Here is a 15,810-nt window from a genome sequence, read left to right as displayed (position 1 = left end):
GACACCTATCATTTTTAGTACAGTAGACTTCAAAGCACTTCTTGATGGCAATGTTCAATCATACCAGGCTAAAAACTTGGTATATTGAAGAGAGCTGAGAGAATTTGAAGATTTTGAATCCTGACTCCTTTTCTGTTTAATTTTTTATATATATATAGAGATGAGGTCTTGCTATGTTGCCCAGGCTGTGCTCAAATGATCCTCCTGCCTCGGCTTCCCAAAGTGCCGAGATTACAGGTTTGAGCCACTGTGCCTGGCCCGGACTCCTTCTTTTTGTGTGATCTTGAGAGGTTTCTTTAAGTCTTATGTATGAAATGGAGCATTTCCTACCTTATTGATTTGTTGTGAGGATTAAATGGAGAATGTATGTAAAAGTGTTTAGTAAGCTATAAAGTACTTCTGTTTTTCCATTCATTCATTCAGTTCATATATTTTGAATGCCTGCTCTGTGCTTGCTGGGCACTATGCAAGGCATTCAGAATGAGGGGAACATGCCAGACATGGTCCCTGCCTTATGGAGCATATGGTTATTTACTTGGTGTAGTCCAAATAAATAAGTAGTTTGATTAGTCCAAACTAGGCATATTTCCAAATGAGTGAGGGAAGAACCAGGCTATCTGCTCACTACTTTCTGCCTTCCCAGCTGGCAGAGATGGAGGAGGAGCTACGTTATGCACCCCTGTCTTTCCGAAACCCCATGATGTCTAAGCTTCGAAAGTACCGGAAGGACCTTGCTAAACTCCATCGGGAGGTGAGAAGCACACCTTTGACAGCCACACCTGGAGGCCGAGGAGACATGAAATATGGCATATATGCTGTAGAGAATGAGCATATGGTAAGTTTTAGCTGTTTTTTTTTTTTTTTTTCCTTTAAGGGCCTGTGGTACAAAAATTAACTATATTGTTGGGGTATTTCATGTTATCAGTGTATACTAGACTCTTGTTTCATTTTTTTCACCCTTATCCTCTTTTCTGCATCCAGTTCCTGTTACCCCTTGGTATCTGCTCTATTTAATGCAGGCCTTTCGAACTATATGCATATTTAGATTTCTTTTTATCCTTAATATAATACAGTCTTATAATAAAAAAAAAAACAGTGCTTTGTATGTAGTAGAATGTAAATTTTACCTATTCTTATTATCTGGATTCTGACTCATCGATCTAATTTCTTTTCTCCTTGATCTTTTTTATTCTCTCATATAAATTTTAGAATCACTTTCTCAGGTATGCCTGGAAAATTCAGTTAGGTTTCTAATTTATCAGAATATTGTTACAAAATCAATCCAAGCTTTCCTTTACCTTAATGTCAAGATGGCCCAGCAACTGAGATACAGTAGCCAATGCAGGGCGCTTCTCGAGAAGGAGCATTTTTTCATTTTATTCTGTGGTAATAGAAAGTGAGCAAGACTCCCTGTCTAGCTTTCAGGATTCTGATTTATAAAATTGGACTAATTGAACATCTGTATTCTGAAACCATCTAGAGCAGCTAGATCGTTAAAGGAATAAAACGTCTGAAAGATTAAATGTGCTGCATTTGGTCTGTCTTCCACAAACACAACACAAAGTAGAAATTCTCTGGCAAGTAGCATGGCAGAGAAATGGAAAGGGGCCCACCAGTGCAGACTGAAAGGCTCATACTACAATTTTAAACAAATCCTGTTTCACGATGCATCCTGATTATAGTTTAAGAGATATTCAGGATGATATTGGCTTGACATTGCTGATGCCAAAACTAGATCCCTTGAGAATGAAGTACTTAAAATTTTCAAATGGATGTGCGAGGGATTATCACAGATTAGAAGCTGACAGAAGATCACTTGTAAAGGGAGACTGGAAAAAGGCAGGCAGGTGGAGCTGGTTAAAGTGGGAGTGTAAAAGTGACTTTAGTCATGTTGCCAAAGTTGGGGAGGAAGTCCAAACAATTTTGCTTTAAAATTATGAGTTTCAGAAATTATTATTATTATTTTTTGAGACGGAGTCTCGCTCTGTCACCCAGGCTGGAGTGCAGTGGCGCAATCTCCGCTCACTGCAAGCTCCACCTCCTGGGTTCACTCCATTCTCCTGCCTCAGCCTCCCAAGTAGCTGGGACTACAGGCACCCACCACCACGCCCGGCTAATTTTTTTTTGTACTTTTAGTAGAGACGGGGTTTCACCGTGTTAGCCAGGATGGTCTCGATCTCCTGACCTCGTGATCCACCCGTCTCGGCCTCCCAAAGTGCTGGGATTACAGGCATGAGCCACCACGCCTGGCGAGTTTCAGAAATTATTAAAACATAATTTAGGTATCCATACCTTCAGAAAAATTATTGTTCCAAATCTGTCTGAAGTTCATTTATGTGATCTGATCTTTTCTTGGTCATTTTTTAGCCTACTCAGTTGAAAATCTGCATCTTTTATTTTGAAAACCTTTTTCCTTCTTCCTTTGTGCTAACCTAACTGGTTTTATTTGAACCTCATTCAGTGGTTTCTTCGTCTACTTGTCTGTATGCCATTTATTAAGTGAAAATGCTACAGAGCGCCGGGCACAGTGGCTTACGCCTGTAATCCCAGCACTTTGGGAGGCTGAGGCTGGTGATCACCTGAGGTCAGGAGTTCGAGACCAGCCTGGCCAACATGGTGAAACCCTGTCTCTACTAAAAATACAAAAATTAGCTGGGCGTGGTGGCAGGTGCCTGTAATCCCAGTTACTTGGGAGGCTGAGGCAGCAGAATTGCTTGTGCCCGGGAGGCAGAGGCTGCAGGGAGCTGAGATCTTGCCACTGCACTCCAGCCCGGGCGACAGAGCGAGACTCTGTCTCAAAAAAAAAAAAGAGAAAAAAAGAAAATGCTTGTTGCTACTTCTGTTCTGGGAGCCAATCTTTTGGCTCCTTGATGGTCCTACTGCCAGTGGTCACTTGCTCTGTACTAGGCCTCTGTGAGCTGGGTCCCTTTTGATTGTGTGTGTGTGTGTGTGTGTGTGTGTGTGTGTTTGCACGCGCGTGCTTTGAACAGCTAAGAACTTGGAGCTGCCTCCTTTTCTGTCAGTGGTTGTTAATTCTGGCCTGACAAGGCTACTTTTTTCTTCCTGCTGTCTGTATTTAGGATTACAGGTGGAGTAAAACTTGGGTGGGGATTTAGAAAATTAGGGCAGTTGAGAAATTAGGGCAGGTGGGGAAGCTTGCTCAAGCCCCAGATACTAATTTCCCTGAGACCAAATCACCCCCAATGTGGCAGGCTCAAGGTTTTTTGTTTGACCTTAGGTGAAGTTCTTTTTGGGGCTCACCAAGAGGGTAACCACATATGTTGTTTCCAGAATGTGGTAGTGTCTCAGACTTCTACATGATTTTTTTAGATGCTGAAAAAGAAGAATGTAGTCATCTAGGCAATACCACCCTGAACCTGCCTGATCTCAGAAGCCAAGTGAGTCAGGCCAGGTTAGTACTTGGATGGGAGACCACCTGGAAATACCAGGTGCTGGAGGCTTAAAACGAAGAACAGAATAGCTTATTCATGGTCCGTCAATCCTCAGTACCAGTCTAGTGGGAATCTTCAGTGAATTAACCTTTTTCTAGGGCTGCAGAGTTTAGTTGGTTTGCTCATAGCACTATCGAAGTTACAGGCTATATGCATTATCAGGTAGCTCCCACATCTGGGCTGCCACCTTTCAGAAGTTGATAGTCCAGGAGGCACATGGACCAGTTCAGATTCATCACAAAGACAGGGAAAGTGCTCCAGTATTTTTAATCCATCTTTCCTTGCCTCTCGTAAGTGTAAAAGGCAGTGGAGTGGGGGTATTGTGATCCTATTGATTGGATTTCAGGTCCTGCTTTAGTCTGTGACCTTGAAAAGAATCATTAGCTTCTTTGGTTCTGTCTTAAAAGGAATGAAAATTATTGTTCACCATATCCCTTCTAATATGGGGAAGGTGATGAGGAATATGCTGGCAATGAATTTATAATGGAAAAAGTCTAACATTTCTCTTCCATACTTCTTTCAGAATCGGCTACAGTCTCAAAGGGCAGTGCTTCTGCAAGGCACTGAAAGCCTGAACCGGGCCACCCAAAGTATTGAACGTTCTCATCGGATTGCCACAGAGACTGACCAGATTGGCTCAGAAATCATAGAAGAGCTGGGGGAACAACGAGACCAGTTAGAACGTACCAAGAGTAGAGTAAGTCTGGGCAGACAGGGAAAGGGGCAAGTATGGGGCAATTAGGGGGCCACTGCACCTGGAAACCATGCTAAGGCCAAAAGCTACAGCAGTTCTGTATTCAGGGAATAGTCTTTTTTAAGTTCTTATGCTTTTCTCAATTTTTATTTATTAATTTTTTTTTTTTTTTTGAGATAGAGTCTCACTGTGTCACCCAGGCTGGAGTGCAGTGGCGTGATCTCCACTTGCTGCAACCGCCGCATCCTGGGTTCAAGCGATTCTCTTGCCTCAGCCTCCTGAGTAGCTGGGATTACAGGCATGCGCCACCATGCCTAGCTAATGTTTGTATTTTTAGTAGAGATGGGGTTTCGCCATGTTGGCCAGGCTGGTCTCGAACTCCTAACCTCAGGTGATCCACCTGCTCCGGCCTCCCAAAGTGCTAGGATTATAGGCGTGAGCCACTGTGCCCGGCCGCTTTGCTCAATTTTTAGTTTGCTTGGCTGAGAGATGTCCCTTAGAAGCAATTTTACCCCTAAGATTTAGACATCACTGGAAATTTTTGCTTCAGTGAAGGGAAAAAAAGATGGAAGGACCTGATTTCTACACTTACAAGATTACAGGAATTAATAAGGATAAAGTGGCTGCATTCTCTCTTTGGCAAGAGAAATAATATGTCAAAAGGCACTTAAGGATTCAAAGCTTCCAATCTGAGATTTTAATTTCTCACGCATCTAATAGGGTATTCTGCTATTCTTATGAAAACATCATCTGCTTATACCCTGTCATTTAGAGCCAAGGCTGTTTTCCAGATTTCATAAAATAGTACCACAGTTTATAGATTTATAAATTATGCTTCAATCCTGGACTATAACCCTTTACTGTTAGTAAAAAAAAAAAAAAAGTAATAGGGAAAAAAATGTCTAAGGATTATCCAGTAAGGTAAGCTGGATCATTGTGGAAAGAAAACAAATATTTAAACCAAATGATGACTATATCAGGGATCTCTAGTCTACTGTCACTCTGAGAGCCTCAGAAAAATAACTCATTTATTTTTTCCTTTCCATAAATGAGTTAACCTACATAGGAATTTTTTAGTTTTTTAGAGACAGGGTCTTGCTCTGTCACCCAGGCTGGAGTGCAGCAGTGCAATTATAACTTACTGTAGCTTCAAACTCCTGGGCTCAAGTGATCCTCATGTGTAGCTGGGATACAGGCATGTGCTACTGTGCCTGGCTAATTGTTTTAATTTTTTGTAAAAACGGGGTCTCATTATGTTGCCAAAGTTGCTCTCGAACTCCTGGGCTCAAGCAATCATTCCATCTTGGCCTCCCAAAGCGCTAGGATTACAGGCATGAGCCACTGTGCCCAGCTGGAATTTTTTTTTTTTTTTTTTTTTTTTGAGATGGAGTCTTGCTCTGTCGCCCAGGCTGGAGTGCAGTGGCGCAATCTCGGCTCACTGCAAGCTCCGCCTCCCAGGTTCATGCCATTCTCCTGCCTCAGCCTCCCGAGTAGCTGGGACTACAGGCGTCTGCCACCACACCCGGCTAATTTTTCGTATTTTTAGTAGAGATGGGGTTTCACCATTTTAGCAAGGATGGTCTCGATCTCCTAACCTCATGATCCGCCCACCTCAGCCTCCCAAAGTGCTGGAATTACAGGCGTGAGCCACTGCGCCCGGGTGGAATTTTTTAATTAGTACAATTTACCAATGGAATGCTGTATTCTTAATAGCAGAAGGCAAATCAATTTGAAAAACATACTGTGGCCAAGATTTGGACAGGAAAATACTAGCTCAGTGTGAAGATTTGAGTAGATTTTCTTGATAGCTACAGTTCTCCATTAAGTCAGAGTAATGCCCTGCCCTCTTCAGTGAAAATTCACAGTAAAGTACTACATTCAAGGCAAGCTATGGAGAATGTAACTTGCTTACAGATTGTGTGGGTTTTGGTTTTTGAACATACCAGGTAGATTGGTTGAATTTAAAAGCCAAGGAGGCCGGGCTTACACCTGTAATTTTAGCACTTTGGGAGGCTGAGGTGGGAGGATGGCTTGAGCCTAGGAGTTTGAAACCAGCCTGGGCAACATAGCGAGACCTCATCTCTACTAAAAATCAAAAAAAGGAGCAGGGTGTGGTGGCGTGCACCTGTGATCCCAGCTACTTGGGGACATGTGGGGTTATTGCTTGAGCCTGGGAGGTCGAGGCTGCAGTGAGCTGCGATTGCAGCACTGCACTCCAACCTGAGTGACGGAGTGAGACCCTGTTTCAAATAAATAAAAGCCAAGGAACGAGCTGAGAGGTCAGCTTACCAAGGCCACTGGGGAATGGGAACAGATGGCAAGTAGCCATCTGCTGGAGGTGAAATATCCTCCAGCTGTCCAGATTAGTAGCAAGCAGTTGAAAGTTCCATGGAGGTTAATTCTTTTCACAGTTCGATGTAACTGTCTCTTAAGAGGGTAAAGAAAAAAGATAACCAGATCCCAAAAGCAGTAACAGACCAGCCTACAAAAACAAATGCCAACTCAAGAGGCTGTCCTGGAATTTGGCTGATGAAATTCAAATCTTAAGTTGCTCTAGTCACTGGCTAGCCAGTCTGCTGGCTACACTTGAAGCCTTCCCTTTTGGAGTAGCCACGGTAGAAGATTGGCTCAGTCTCAGGAATCCATCCCCAGCAGCAACCTAGGAAGATGATTCTTCAGCCTACTTGATGAGTACTAAAATATCTTGTCCTTTCCAGGTTCTTCTACTTACACTCAAAGGCCATCATTTAAATTGGCTTGATTTCTTGGAATTTTTCAACATATATCCCTTAATGCCTACTGTTAATCTAGGGATATTCAATTGTTCAGAGTATACTTTTTAAAGAGGGAAATAATCACTATTTTCTCTTCTCAGCTGGTAAATACAAGTGAAAACTTGAGCAAAAGTCGGAAGATTCTCCGTTCAATGTCCAGAAAGTAAGTTTTATTAAAGTCATGAAATTTCTCTTAACTCAGTGGCTTTCAACCAAAAAGCTTAAAATAGTGACTTACAAAGGTCCTCATAAAGCACCTCAGCAGTTGACGCATAGTCCCTGTATACTCAGTACCACCCAGCAGACCAGAATAAAAACGCTAAGGAATATGGTCTTGGATAATTAAATAACTCAGGATAAAATCATTTGTTAAAAGTATATACTGCTTTGACTTGGAGCAGTGAACAATTTCTCCACTGAAAGGACATTTTATCACAGCTGATGTTCTTTAGAGAAGGCAACACATGGGAATAACAGCTTCCTATTCCTTGAAATATATTTATATAATCTCAGCCGCGTGCGGTGGCTCATGCCTGTAATCCCAGCACCTTGGAAGGCTGAAGCGGGCAGATCACAAGGTCAGGAGTTCAAGACCAGTCTGGCTAAAATGGTGAAACCTGTCTCTACTAAAAATACAAAAAAATTAGCCAGGCGTAGTGGCGGGCACTGTAATCCCAGCTACTCAGGAGGCTGAGACAGAGAATTGCTTGAACCTGGGGGGTGGAGGTTGCAGTGAGCAGATGGCACCACTGCACTCTAGCCTGGGGGACAAAGCGAGACTCCGTCTCAAAAAAAAAAGAAATATATTTGTAAAATCTTGATTAGAAAGTAGTTTTCACTTGCATAGTACTTGCTTTTGGCTCTGTTTGCCCTTCATGGGAGTCAGCTCCTTTTCTGGAAGTTCTATCTTGTAGGGAAGAAGTAGACTTTTAAAAATAAAACCCCTGTGGAGTTGTCAGGGTTCATGGGCAGTAACTGAGTCAAGATGCTGCAGAATCTGCTGGCACTGTCAGGTTGCCCAGAGGACCATGAGCATTGCTTCATGCAGGCATTTTGAAAATAAAGGTCCAGAAAACACAAGCTGTTTCAGGAGAAGAATGGAATTCCAGTGCATCTAAAGGGTGGTAGAGCTGATGACCTCCTGTATAGAGCCACCATGGTTCTCAGTTAGTGAAATAGCATATGCCATGCATCAGCTGGCTGTGGTTTCATTTCCCAAGAAACGGGATTGACTTCAGTCATCACAGCAGTGACTTGATTCAGTTTCATTCAGCTCTGTATGGACTCCTAGTCCATAGAGAATAAATAACTAAGTCCTTCTTTGAAGATCAATATTTGAATTGTACTAACTGCCACCAATAAAGTAGTCTTTACCAAAAATAAAAAACAAAATCCTTGAGTGCTAATAGCAACAAATCCAGGTCAGAAATATTGCCACTGAGGTTGAAGTTGGGGGTAAGAGGATATTGTACGTGACCTTGGGCACAGGTGGCCTAGCATGAAACAGAACTACAACCCACTCATGGAACCAGCAGGAGGGGTGGGATTTTCCTACAGTGATAAATTCCTTGTGGAAATGGGAGAAACCTAGAGTGAACATGAGAACCAGAGGTTGGATTCTTTGTGTAAACAAGATAGTAAAATTTTTAAGCTCCTATACTACCTTTATAACATATCCATTTGGGTTGATAGGAGAGCAAAGGGAAAAATAGGGCAGAGGGAAGAAGTTTACAAGGGATTGAAAGGTATTACCCAGGCTTCTAGTTACTTATCCTAGGGCAGGACCCATCCTGAGCTGGATGTATATTTGATTACTTTTTCCAGCTAACCCTTCTTTCTAGAAAAGCTATTTTTAAAGGAAGTAACTACTATTTGAACAACATTTCAGAATCCATTTTTATGCTTTGGTTTTTATTGTCTCAGTTTAACATTTCTGTGAGGTAGACAGTGTTATCCCTAAGTGACAGCTAAAGAACCTTATGAGTACTTCCTGCTAAGTGACTGTGTGATCAAACATACAGCCTCAGAGTATCCAGCCGTGGTCCCAGGTCTAACCCCAAAATGTTTAGAAGGAAGGTTATCCAAACTTCTGACTACTGCCCACTTTGCTTCTCTTTGTAGAGTGACAACCAACAAGCTGCTGCTTTCCATTATCATCTTACTGGAGCTCGCCATCCTGGGAGGCCTGGTTTACTACAAATTCTTTCGCAGCCATTGAACTTCTATAGGGAAGGGTTTGTGGACCAGAACTTTGACCTTGTGAATGCATGATGTTAGGGATGTGGATAGAATAAGCATATTGCTGCTGTGGGCTGACAGTTCAGGGATGCACTGTATAGCCAGACTGTGGGAGGAGGGAGGAAAGATGGAAAACCACTTAAATGTGAAGGAACAGCAACAAGACCAGTATGATATACCAAGGTAATAAATGCTGTTTATGACTTCTTTAAATTTACATAGTACTGTAGCATATTAATACCCTGTGAACTGCAAAAAACCAAATACATTTACAGTAGTATTGGTCACCAAAACAGAGGGGAAACTTTACAATTGTGAGAATGTGTAAATGTTCTCATTAAGGCAGTATTGACCCAGACAACCATTTAGTATCCATCTATCCCCTCAATGCCTCATAATTCTGGAATGCCTGTTGTGAAACATGTCAGTGCACAGTGTCTCCTAAATTCTCACACGTGCTTGATTTTCTGATTCATCTGGTGAACTGGGAGTAGGAAGTTGGTCATAGACAATATGCCCTCCTTCTCTTGTCTGACCAAAGCTTGAAGCAATCACATCCACTGCCAGGTTAGCTGTAGTCTTCGCCTCTTCCTCTGAGGTGGCCAATTGAGGATTGACTTCAACAAGATCCAGTGCTGATAGCAACCCTGGAAGAACAAAGTGTGACAAAACCTCAGATTCCCTTGCTGCTACTCTCAGTGAGGGTCATCCCACTGCGACAGGGAGAACAAGCCAAAGTAAAAACAAGAGTCCATTTTATAGTAGAAAATACCTATTTTTAGGAAGCCCCTTGCACCTCATCCTCTTGGCCATGAATTTAAGTTAAAACACTGTTATGCTACAGCAGATTAAAAGAAACCTTTTAAGATAATGAAATTTATGCTACAGTAGATTAAAAGAAACCTTTTAAGATAATGAAATAAACCATCCCTGATCAACTAATGTAACAGGCATAATTGTCAGGCGTTCTGGAAAAGGAAAAGCCTTGGCGTTTGTTGGGTGGGGGAGGTTTTCATCCTGCTTGTTGGCAAAATGTATGCCATCTCCAGTATGACTAGGAACCTTCCAGATGCCTGCCTGGAAATGAATCAAGTATGAAGGCAGAGGAAATCTCCCACTTTCACTAGCCAAACTGCATTCCCACTTTTGAACTGTAATGCGTTATCTGTATCTGTTAGAGCACCACACCATATGCCTTGAAATGTAGTTATTACTGCAAACTTCATTCTCACCCCTGCAGGCCTGAGCTCTGGAGGCAGGTTCCACATCTAACACATCTTTTTGTCTCCCAGCAGACTGACCCAGTATCTTGTACTTGATCAAGAGAAAATTCAGCCATATGTTAATTATTTTATCTGGACTTCAGTTACCTTCTGTTAAGGTTTGAGAACTTGTGTCAAAGTTCTCGGTAGTGTTCCTTTGGCCTGGAGCAAGTGGAAGGGAAGCTTAAACCAGAAGAACCTATCCAGGCCTGCTACCATGCTCACCCCTCTAAATGCCTCACTTCTCTGTAGAATTTAACTTTTTAGTTGGTTATTCTGGATGAAGGGTGATCTGAACAAGCTAGTATTCAGGAATACAAGTATCTAAGAATATTTAGGGTGGCCATAAAGTCTGGAAACACAGGCAAATGTACCTAATGGTTTATTGATATTACACTATAGTACATGATGTGCTCAATGCCATCATGTCCGTTCAGCATCTTCCCTTATTAGCAATGCATAGTTGAGTGTACAGTGCCAAACTGCAACCAACAGGTGTATTACTGTAGCATTTCCATCATTTCCTGCACATGGACCTGTGTTCCTGATTTGTCTCTGATTTCCACTGACTAATTACTGCACCTTTAGCATATCCCAGAAGTGGTAATCAAAGTTTGCACTATTAGAAATATATACATGACTTATGTTTCCAGACTATTGCCACCCTATAAATTAATTTAAGCAAACTGCTTTATGTATCTAGTTGACAGCATTATAACAGTGCAGTGGCACAATCATGGCTCACTGCAGCCTTAACCTCCCAAGTAGTTGGGACACCTGGCTAATTATTTTTTGTAGAAACGGGGTCACACTATGTTGCCCACGCTGGTCTTGAACCCCTGGGGTTAAGTAATCCTCTTGCCTTGGCCTCCCAGAGTACTGGGATTATAGGTATGAACCACTGTGCCTAGCCCTATGAGTGTCTTTTGGAGTAAAATATTGTAGCATAGGAACAAAGAGACAAGCCATGCCATATATAAGTGCTAGAGGTTATTAACCCCTGCTCTAAGTGGTGTTTTTAGGAAGCAAAGCAGAGAATTGAACTCCCAAGTTCTCTGGCCAATAACCTAAGGACCACTGGCAACATCTAAGATTGCAGATCTGAGAATTAGACCAGTACTGCCTGCCTTTTTGTACTGCCTAAGGTTCTGGCAGGCTGTGGCGCTAAGGAGACCATTTCTCAATGTGGGTTTCTATCCCAGCTAGTCAAGGGTTCTCTATAGCCCTGAACCTTTCAATCTGGGGTCTCTATCTGTACCCTAGTTCCATCAGATGGTTACTGAAGCAGTATGATTTGGTAGTTCTTTAAATTTTGGAATGAAAGGTCATTTGAAGTAGCTTTAAAACCAGAAGCTTTCTGACAGAAATGGAAACTGTTTGCAAACAAGTATGAGTTTTGGAAAAGTAGCCAGTCTTGATAACGTAGAATTCATCTTAGTACTCTTTCCATCAGCCATTCTCATCTAACTGTATCCCCCTTATTAGAAATCCTTTCAGGCTCTAGTACAAGACCTACCCTACATAAAGGACCCAAGATACTGTCCAGTTTGCAGATTTCTTCAAGAGATCAGCTTTAACTCCAAATTCACAACTCCCAATGAACCAGTCTCTTAGAGTGCAAATTACAGCCTTGGTCTTGCCTTCTTATCTTAATCTGCCTTTAGATAACTCAAAGAACTGCATCAGTTTGACAATTTATTCTTGTATTTAATTGTTTAAATATACAATTTTTTACTCATTATTACCTTAGTGTAATTTGGTAAGAGCCATGTCCAAGCATGACTCCAAAGGACTATATCCTTTTTATTAGCATGGCCATATAATTTTTAGCTACAAAAGTTTAAGCAAAAACAAACTGCAATGATGTGGAATAGCAGAAAAGATCCTTTGCAGGCAAGAGACTCTAGCATATTTACCTATGTAGTTAACAGGCTGCAGACCTGGTTGCTACATACCTGTGTTGTGTATTTCCTCAGCAATATACATGCCTTCTCGATAGGTTAGTCCCCCGACAACAGGAGTTCCTGTGGCTGGAGCCAGTGTAGGGTCAAATGCATCAATATCGAAACTCAAATGGATTGGTCTTTGTCTCCTAAAAAGGAAGAGGATAAAATAATACTTAACTGGTTGTCCTTGGACATTCATCCTTCTTATGGTTGCAACTCCTTGATTTTGTTGCTATTAGTCCTAGTACTTTGTTAATAAAGCTGTTAATACATTTCCAGGCTTCCTATTCTTGGAAGTTACTGAGATTGGCAATATTAACTTCCTACATACCACTTCATGATACTGCCATTTGTTCTGCATGCCTCAGACAGACTAACTCCAATGTATATTTCTGCCTTACACTGGGTATTAGAACCTCTTATACTAATAACTGTCAATAGAGAGATTTCTTCACTTCTAGATGAGATTGGGCTCTCATCTAGAAACAATTTAGACAATTTAAATTAGTCTAATTTAAATTGGCTTGATGTAAGTTATGGTTGCTCTTATTCTCTGAACGTAACAGCAGCTGAAGTGAACTCTAATTTTAGGTCTGCAGTTTTAACATCTTCCATTTCTAACTTCATTATAGCCCCAGTGTCCAAAGGCTGAAGCTAACAACTAAGTTTCTTAACAGCTTATGAAATGACATACTACCAGATAACAATTCTGGCATTAATCACCCAGAAGTAAAGACTTGGTATTGGGAAAATGCTCTTAAAATTACCATTTGATTAGTATTCATCTGCCATCTTTCTGCACTGCCAAGATTTGCTTAATATAAAACTCAGATGAAACAATCGTGAGGCTGGGAAGAATGGGACAGTTGAAACAATAAATGCTTGTCATCTCAGAAGATAAGCATTAAAGATGGAGATAAAGAAAAATTCATGAGACAGAAGATCTAGGCAATGATTTAGAGGAAACCTCCTCCCAAAAACCCCAGAGGAAGAATATGACCTGTGTTTCAAATTTTGCCTTTCTGAACTATTTAAAATTATGTGTATGTTTTTGCTTTGTATTTTAAAAGTAAAGCTGCTGTCCTCAAGAAACAGGCTAAAAGTGTGTTGCCCATTGGGGGTTTGCCCTGACATCAGTTATAGTTACTTACTTGCCAATCAGCAGATCAAATGTTCGTTCCATGACCTTCTGGATACCAAGTCGATCAATATCTCTCATGGAAAAATACTGGATATCATAGTTCTTTAAAATAAAACTGTGATGAGATATAAAGGGAGGAGTCCTTAGTTTAAAGAGCATTTTTAACAAATATGTATTTGGGGGAGAGGGTGGGTTTGTTGTAGTGACCTGCAACAGACCAAGTTAAGCATCAGCCTTTCAAATAGAACATAATTGGCTAGGACAGGCCCTAAACTTCAGCCAGATGCATCAACTTACTGTTCAGGAGGGTCCACGTCTCTCAGACCAATATACACAATACTTGCAGAAGAGATACAAGGTTTGATCCAGGAAAATCCTGGGAGTTGTGGTACCTATGAAAGGGAGAAATGGACAGGATTAATCAAGAATTCTTGTTCTCACCAAGATCATTATCATGTGCGTCCATGGGTATGCAATCTGCTTTCTTCTGCCACCCACAGGGTAAGTTTAGAGCAACACAGGACACACTTGATCTGAGAAGGAGAAGTGACACAAGGTGGAAATGTTTCAGAAGGGCAGCTGAGGAACACAGTATTGCTTTCTCAAGACGAATAAAATCTCTAAGGTTGTCTTGGTTTCTCATTAACTTACCTAGTAGCAGGAATACTGCTGATTAGCCCTTTTCTATCCCATTGCACATTACTGACTTGTTTACAGATTGGTTCTTGAAGCATAACCTGGTTGCCATCTCAAGTTGCCAACAGCCGACACAGGACTTCTGCCCAATGAATAATCTTTGTAGTGTCCTGGTTTGACTTGGTCCCTCACTGAGGGGAGGGATATACAGATTCTAGTCTGTGCCTAACATGGACTCCCATATATTCTGAACTGCTCAGGAAAATATTACCCAGAGGTCATGGTTTTATTTGTCTTCTAGATCAGTGTGTCTGAGAGTATGGCCTGGGAGCCTCTAACCAAGAAGTCCTCAGGCTGTGGGTATGTCAGTCACTATTGTTACTACCCCCTCCTTGCTTTCTTACAAAGAACAGGAACTATGTCCTAGTCTTTATACCCCTAGCATCTGGCAGACTGCCTGGTCCATAATAGTGATGAACAAATGAAGGAGTGGTAATCCCCACTCAACCTACCCTTCACCAAAATCTTAACTGAACTAGACCAACTCCAGCAAAACCCTGCAAGCCATTCACCTTTCTTTTCGTTTTGGCCCACTGACCTTATCCTGTAGTTCTCTGAGGAGAAATGAAACTGGCTGTCCATGGAGATTTCCTGATGAAGTGGTAAGGGGTGTGTTGATGTCAGCATGGGCATCAACCCAGACAACACAAAGGTCTGGGCAGTGTCGGGCATGGCCACTAATGGTACCGATTGCCAGGCTGCAAAGAACAAGTATAATCTTGAAGGCCCTCTGCTTGGCAAACATGACCGATAACAAATGTCCTCAGCCAAAACAACTTATACTCTCTCCACAGTGCAAAGCCAGGGCCTAGATGGAGGCTGGGTTTGGGTGAGGCAAGACCTGTAGTTGTAGTTCCCAAAAATTAATCTTGAGTGATTTAGACAGGAAAAAATATAAAGCCCTAGAGATTGGAAGCTGGTGACTTGCTACCCTGCAGTGTGACAGATGTCACTGCTGTCCCCAAATCCGTGTAATTTTATCCATTAGCCCTGCTCAGAAAAGAACCTCAAATATTTGTTCAATGAATGAAATCAAGTTAAGCCAGACAAGATGGTGTACACCTGTAATCCTGGCTACTCAGAGGGCTGAGATGAGAGGATCACATGAGCCCAGGGGTTCAAGACCAGCCTGGGCAAAATAGTGACACCCTGTCTCCAAAAATGAAAAAAAAAAAAAGAAATCTAGGTAAATGGTACGGTCTATAGGTAACGACTCACCAAAACCCGAAAGAAAAGCTCTTGGAGACATTAACAGGGTAAACCAATTAAAGACCTAATTTAGACCACTGAGTAAAAAGATTTATTGCATGTTACCTTATATATATTAGCATGGCATTCAATTTTTTTTTTTTTTTTTTTTTTTTTTGAGACGGAGTCTCGCTCTGTTTCCCAGGCTGGAGTGCAGTGGCGCAATCTCAGCTCACTACAACGTCCGCCTCCTGGGTTCAAGCTATTTTCCTGCCTCAGCCTCCCGAGTAATTGGGATTACAGGCACATGCCACTATGCCTGGCTAATTTTTTGTATTTTTAGTAGAGACGGGGTTTCAACATGTTGGCCAGGCTGGTCTTGAACTTGACCTCAAGTGATCCACCTGGCTCAGCCTCCC

At 41.8% G+C, this 15,810-nt stretch overlaps 2 protein-coding genes across 3 annotated transcripts in view; one reads left to right on the top strand and one right to left on the bottom strand.

Annotated features, from left to right (window-relative positions):
* The window catches only part of VTI1B (vesicle transport through interaction with t-SNAREs 1B), a 29,384-nt gene extending 15,745 nt beyond the window's left edge, over positions 1-13,639 (top strand). For both annotated transcript variants that reach the window (XM_019009394.4, XM_055362171.2), the window contains 4 exons: positions 644-835; positions 3,976-4,149; positions 7,022-7,083; positions 9,042-13,639. In XM_019009394.4, the coding sequence (XP_018864939.1) occupies positions 644-835; positions 3,976-4,149; positions 7,022-7,083; positions 9,042-9,138 (525 nt within the window). In that variant the 3' untranslated portion in view covers positions 9,139-13,639. The remainder of the gene's footprint in view (positions 1-643; positions 836-3,975; positions 4,150-7,021; positions 7,084-9,041) is intronic.
* Positions 9,330-15,810, bottom strand: part of ARG2 (arginase 2) — a 33,984-nt gene continuing 27,503 nt past the window's right edge. Inside the window, exons 4-8 of the mRNA XM_004055332.5 lie at positions 14,742-14,901; positions 13,805-13,899; positions 13,518-13,622; positions 12,376-12,512; positions 9,330-9,805 (exon numbers count right to left, since the gene is read on the bottom strand). Of these exons, the coding sequence (XP_004055380.2) occupies positions 9,600-9,805; positions 12,376-12,512; positions 13,518-13,622; positions 13,805-13,899; positions 14,742-14,901 (703 nt within the window). The 3' untranslated portion in view covers positions 9,330-9,599. The remainder of the gene's footprint in view (positions 9,806-12,375; positions 12,513-13,517; positions 13,623-13,804; positions 13,900-14,741; positions 14,902-15,810) is intronic.

The sequence above is a fragment of the Gorilla gorilla genome, chromosome 15 (genome assembly GCF_029281585.2).
Source record: "Gorilla gorilla gorilla isolate KB3781 chromosome 15, NHGRI_mGorGor1-v2.1_pri, whole genome shotgun sequence".
In the NCBI taxonomy this organism is placed as follows: domain Eukaryota; kingdom Metazoa; phylum Chordata; class Mammalia; order Primates; family Hominidae; genus Gorilla; species Gorilla gorilla.
Note: the sequence above shows the minus strand (reverse complement) of the source record. Positions and strands in the feature narration are given on the sequence as shown.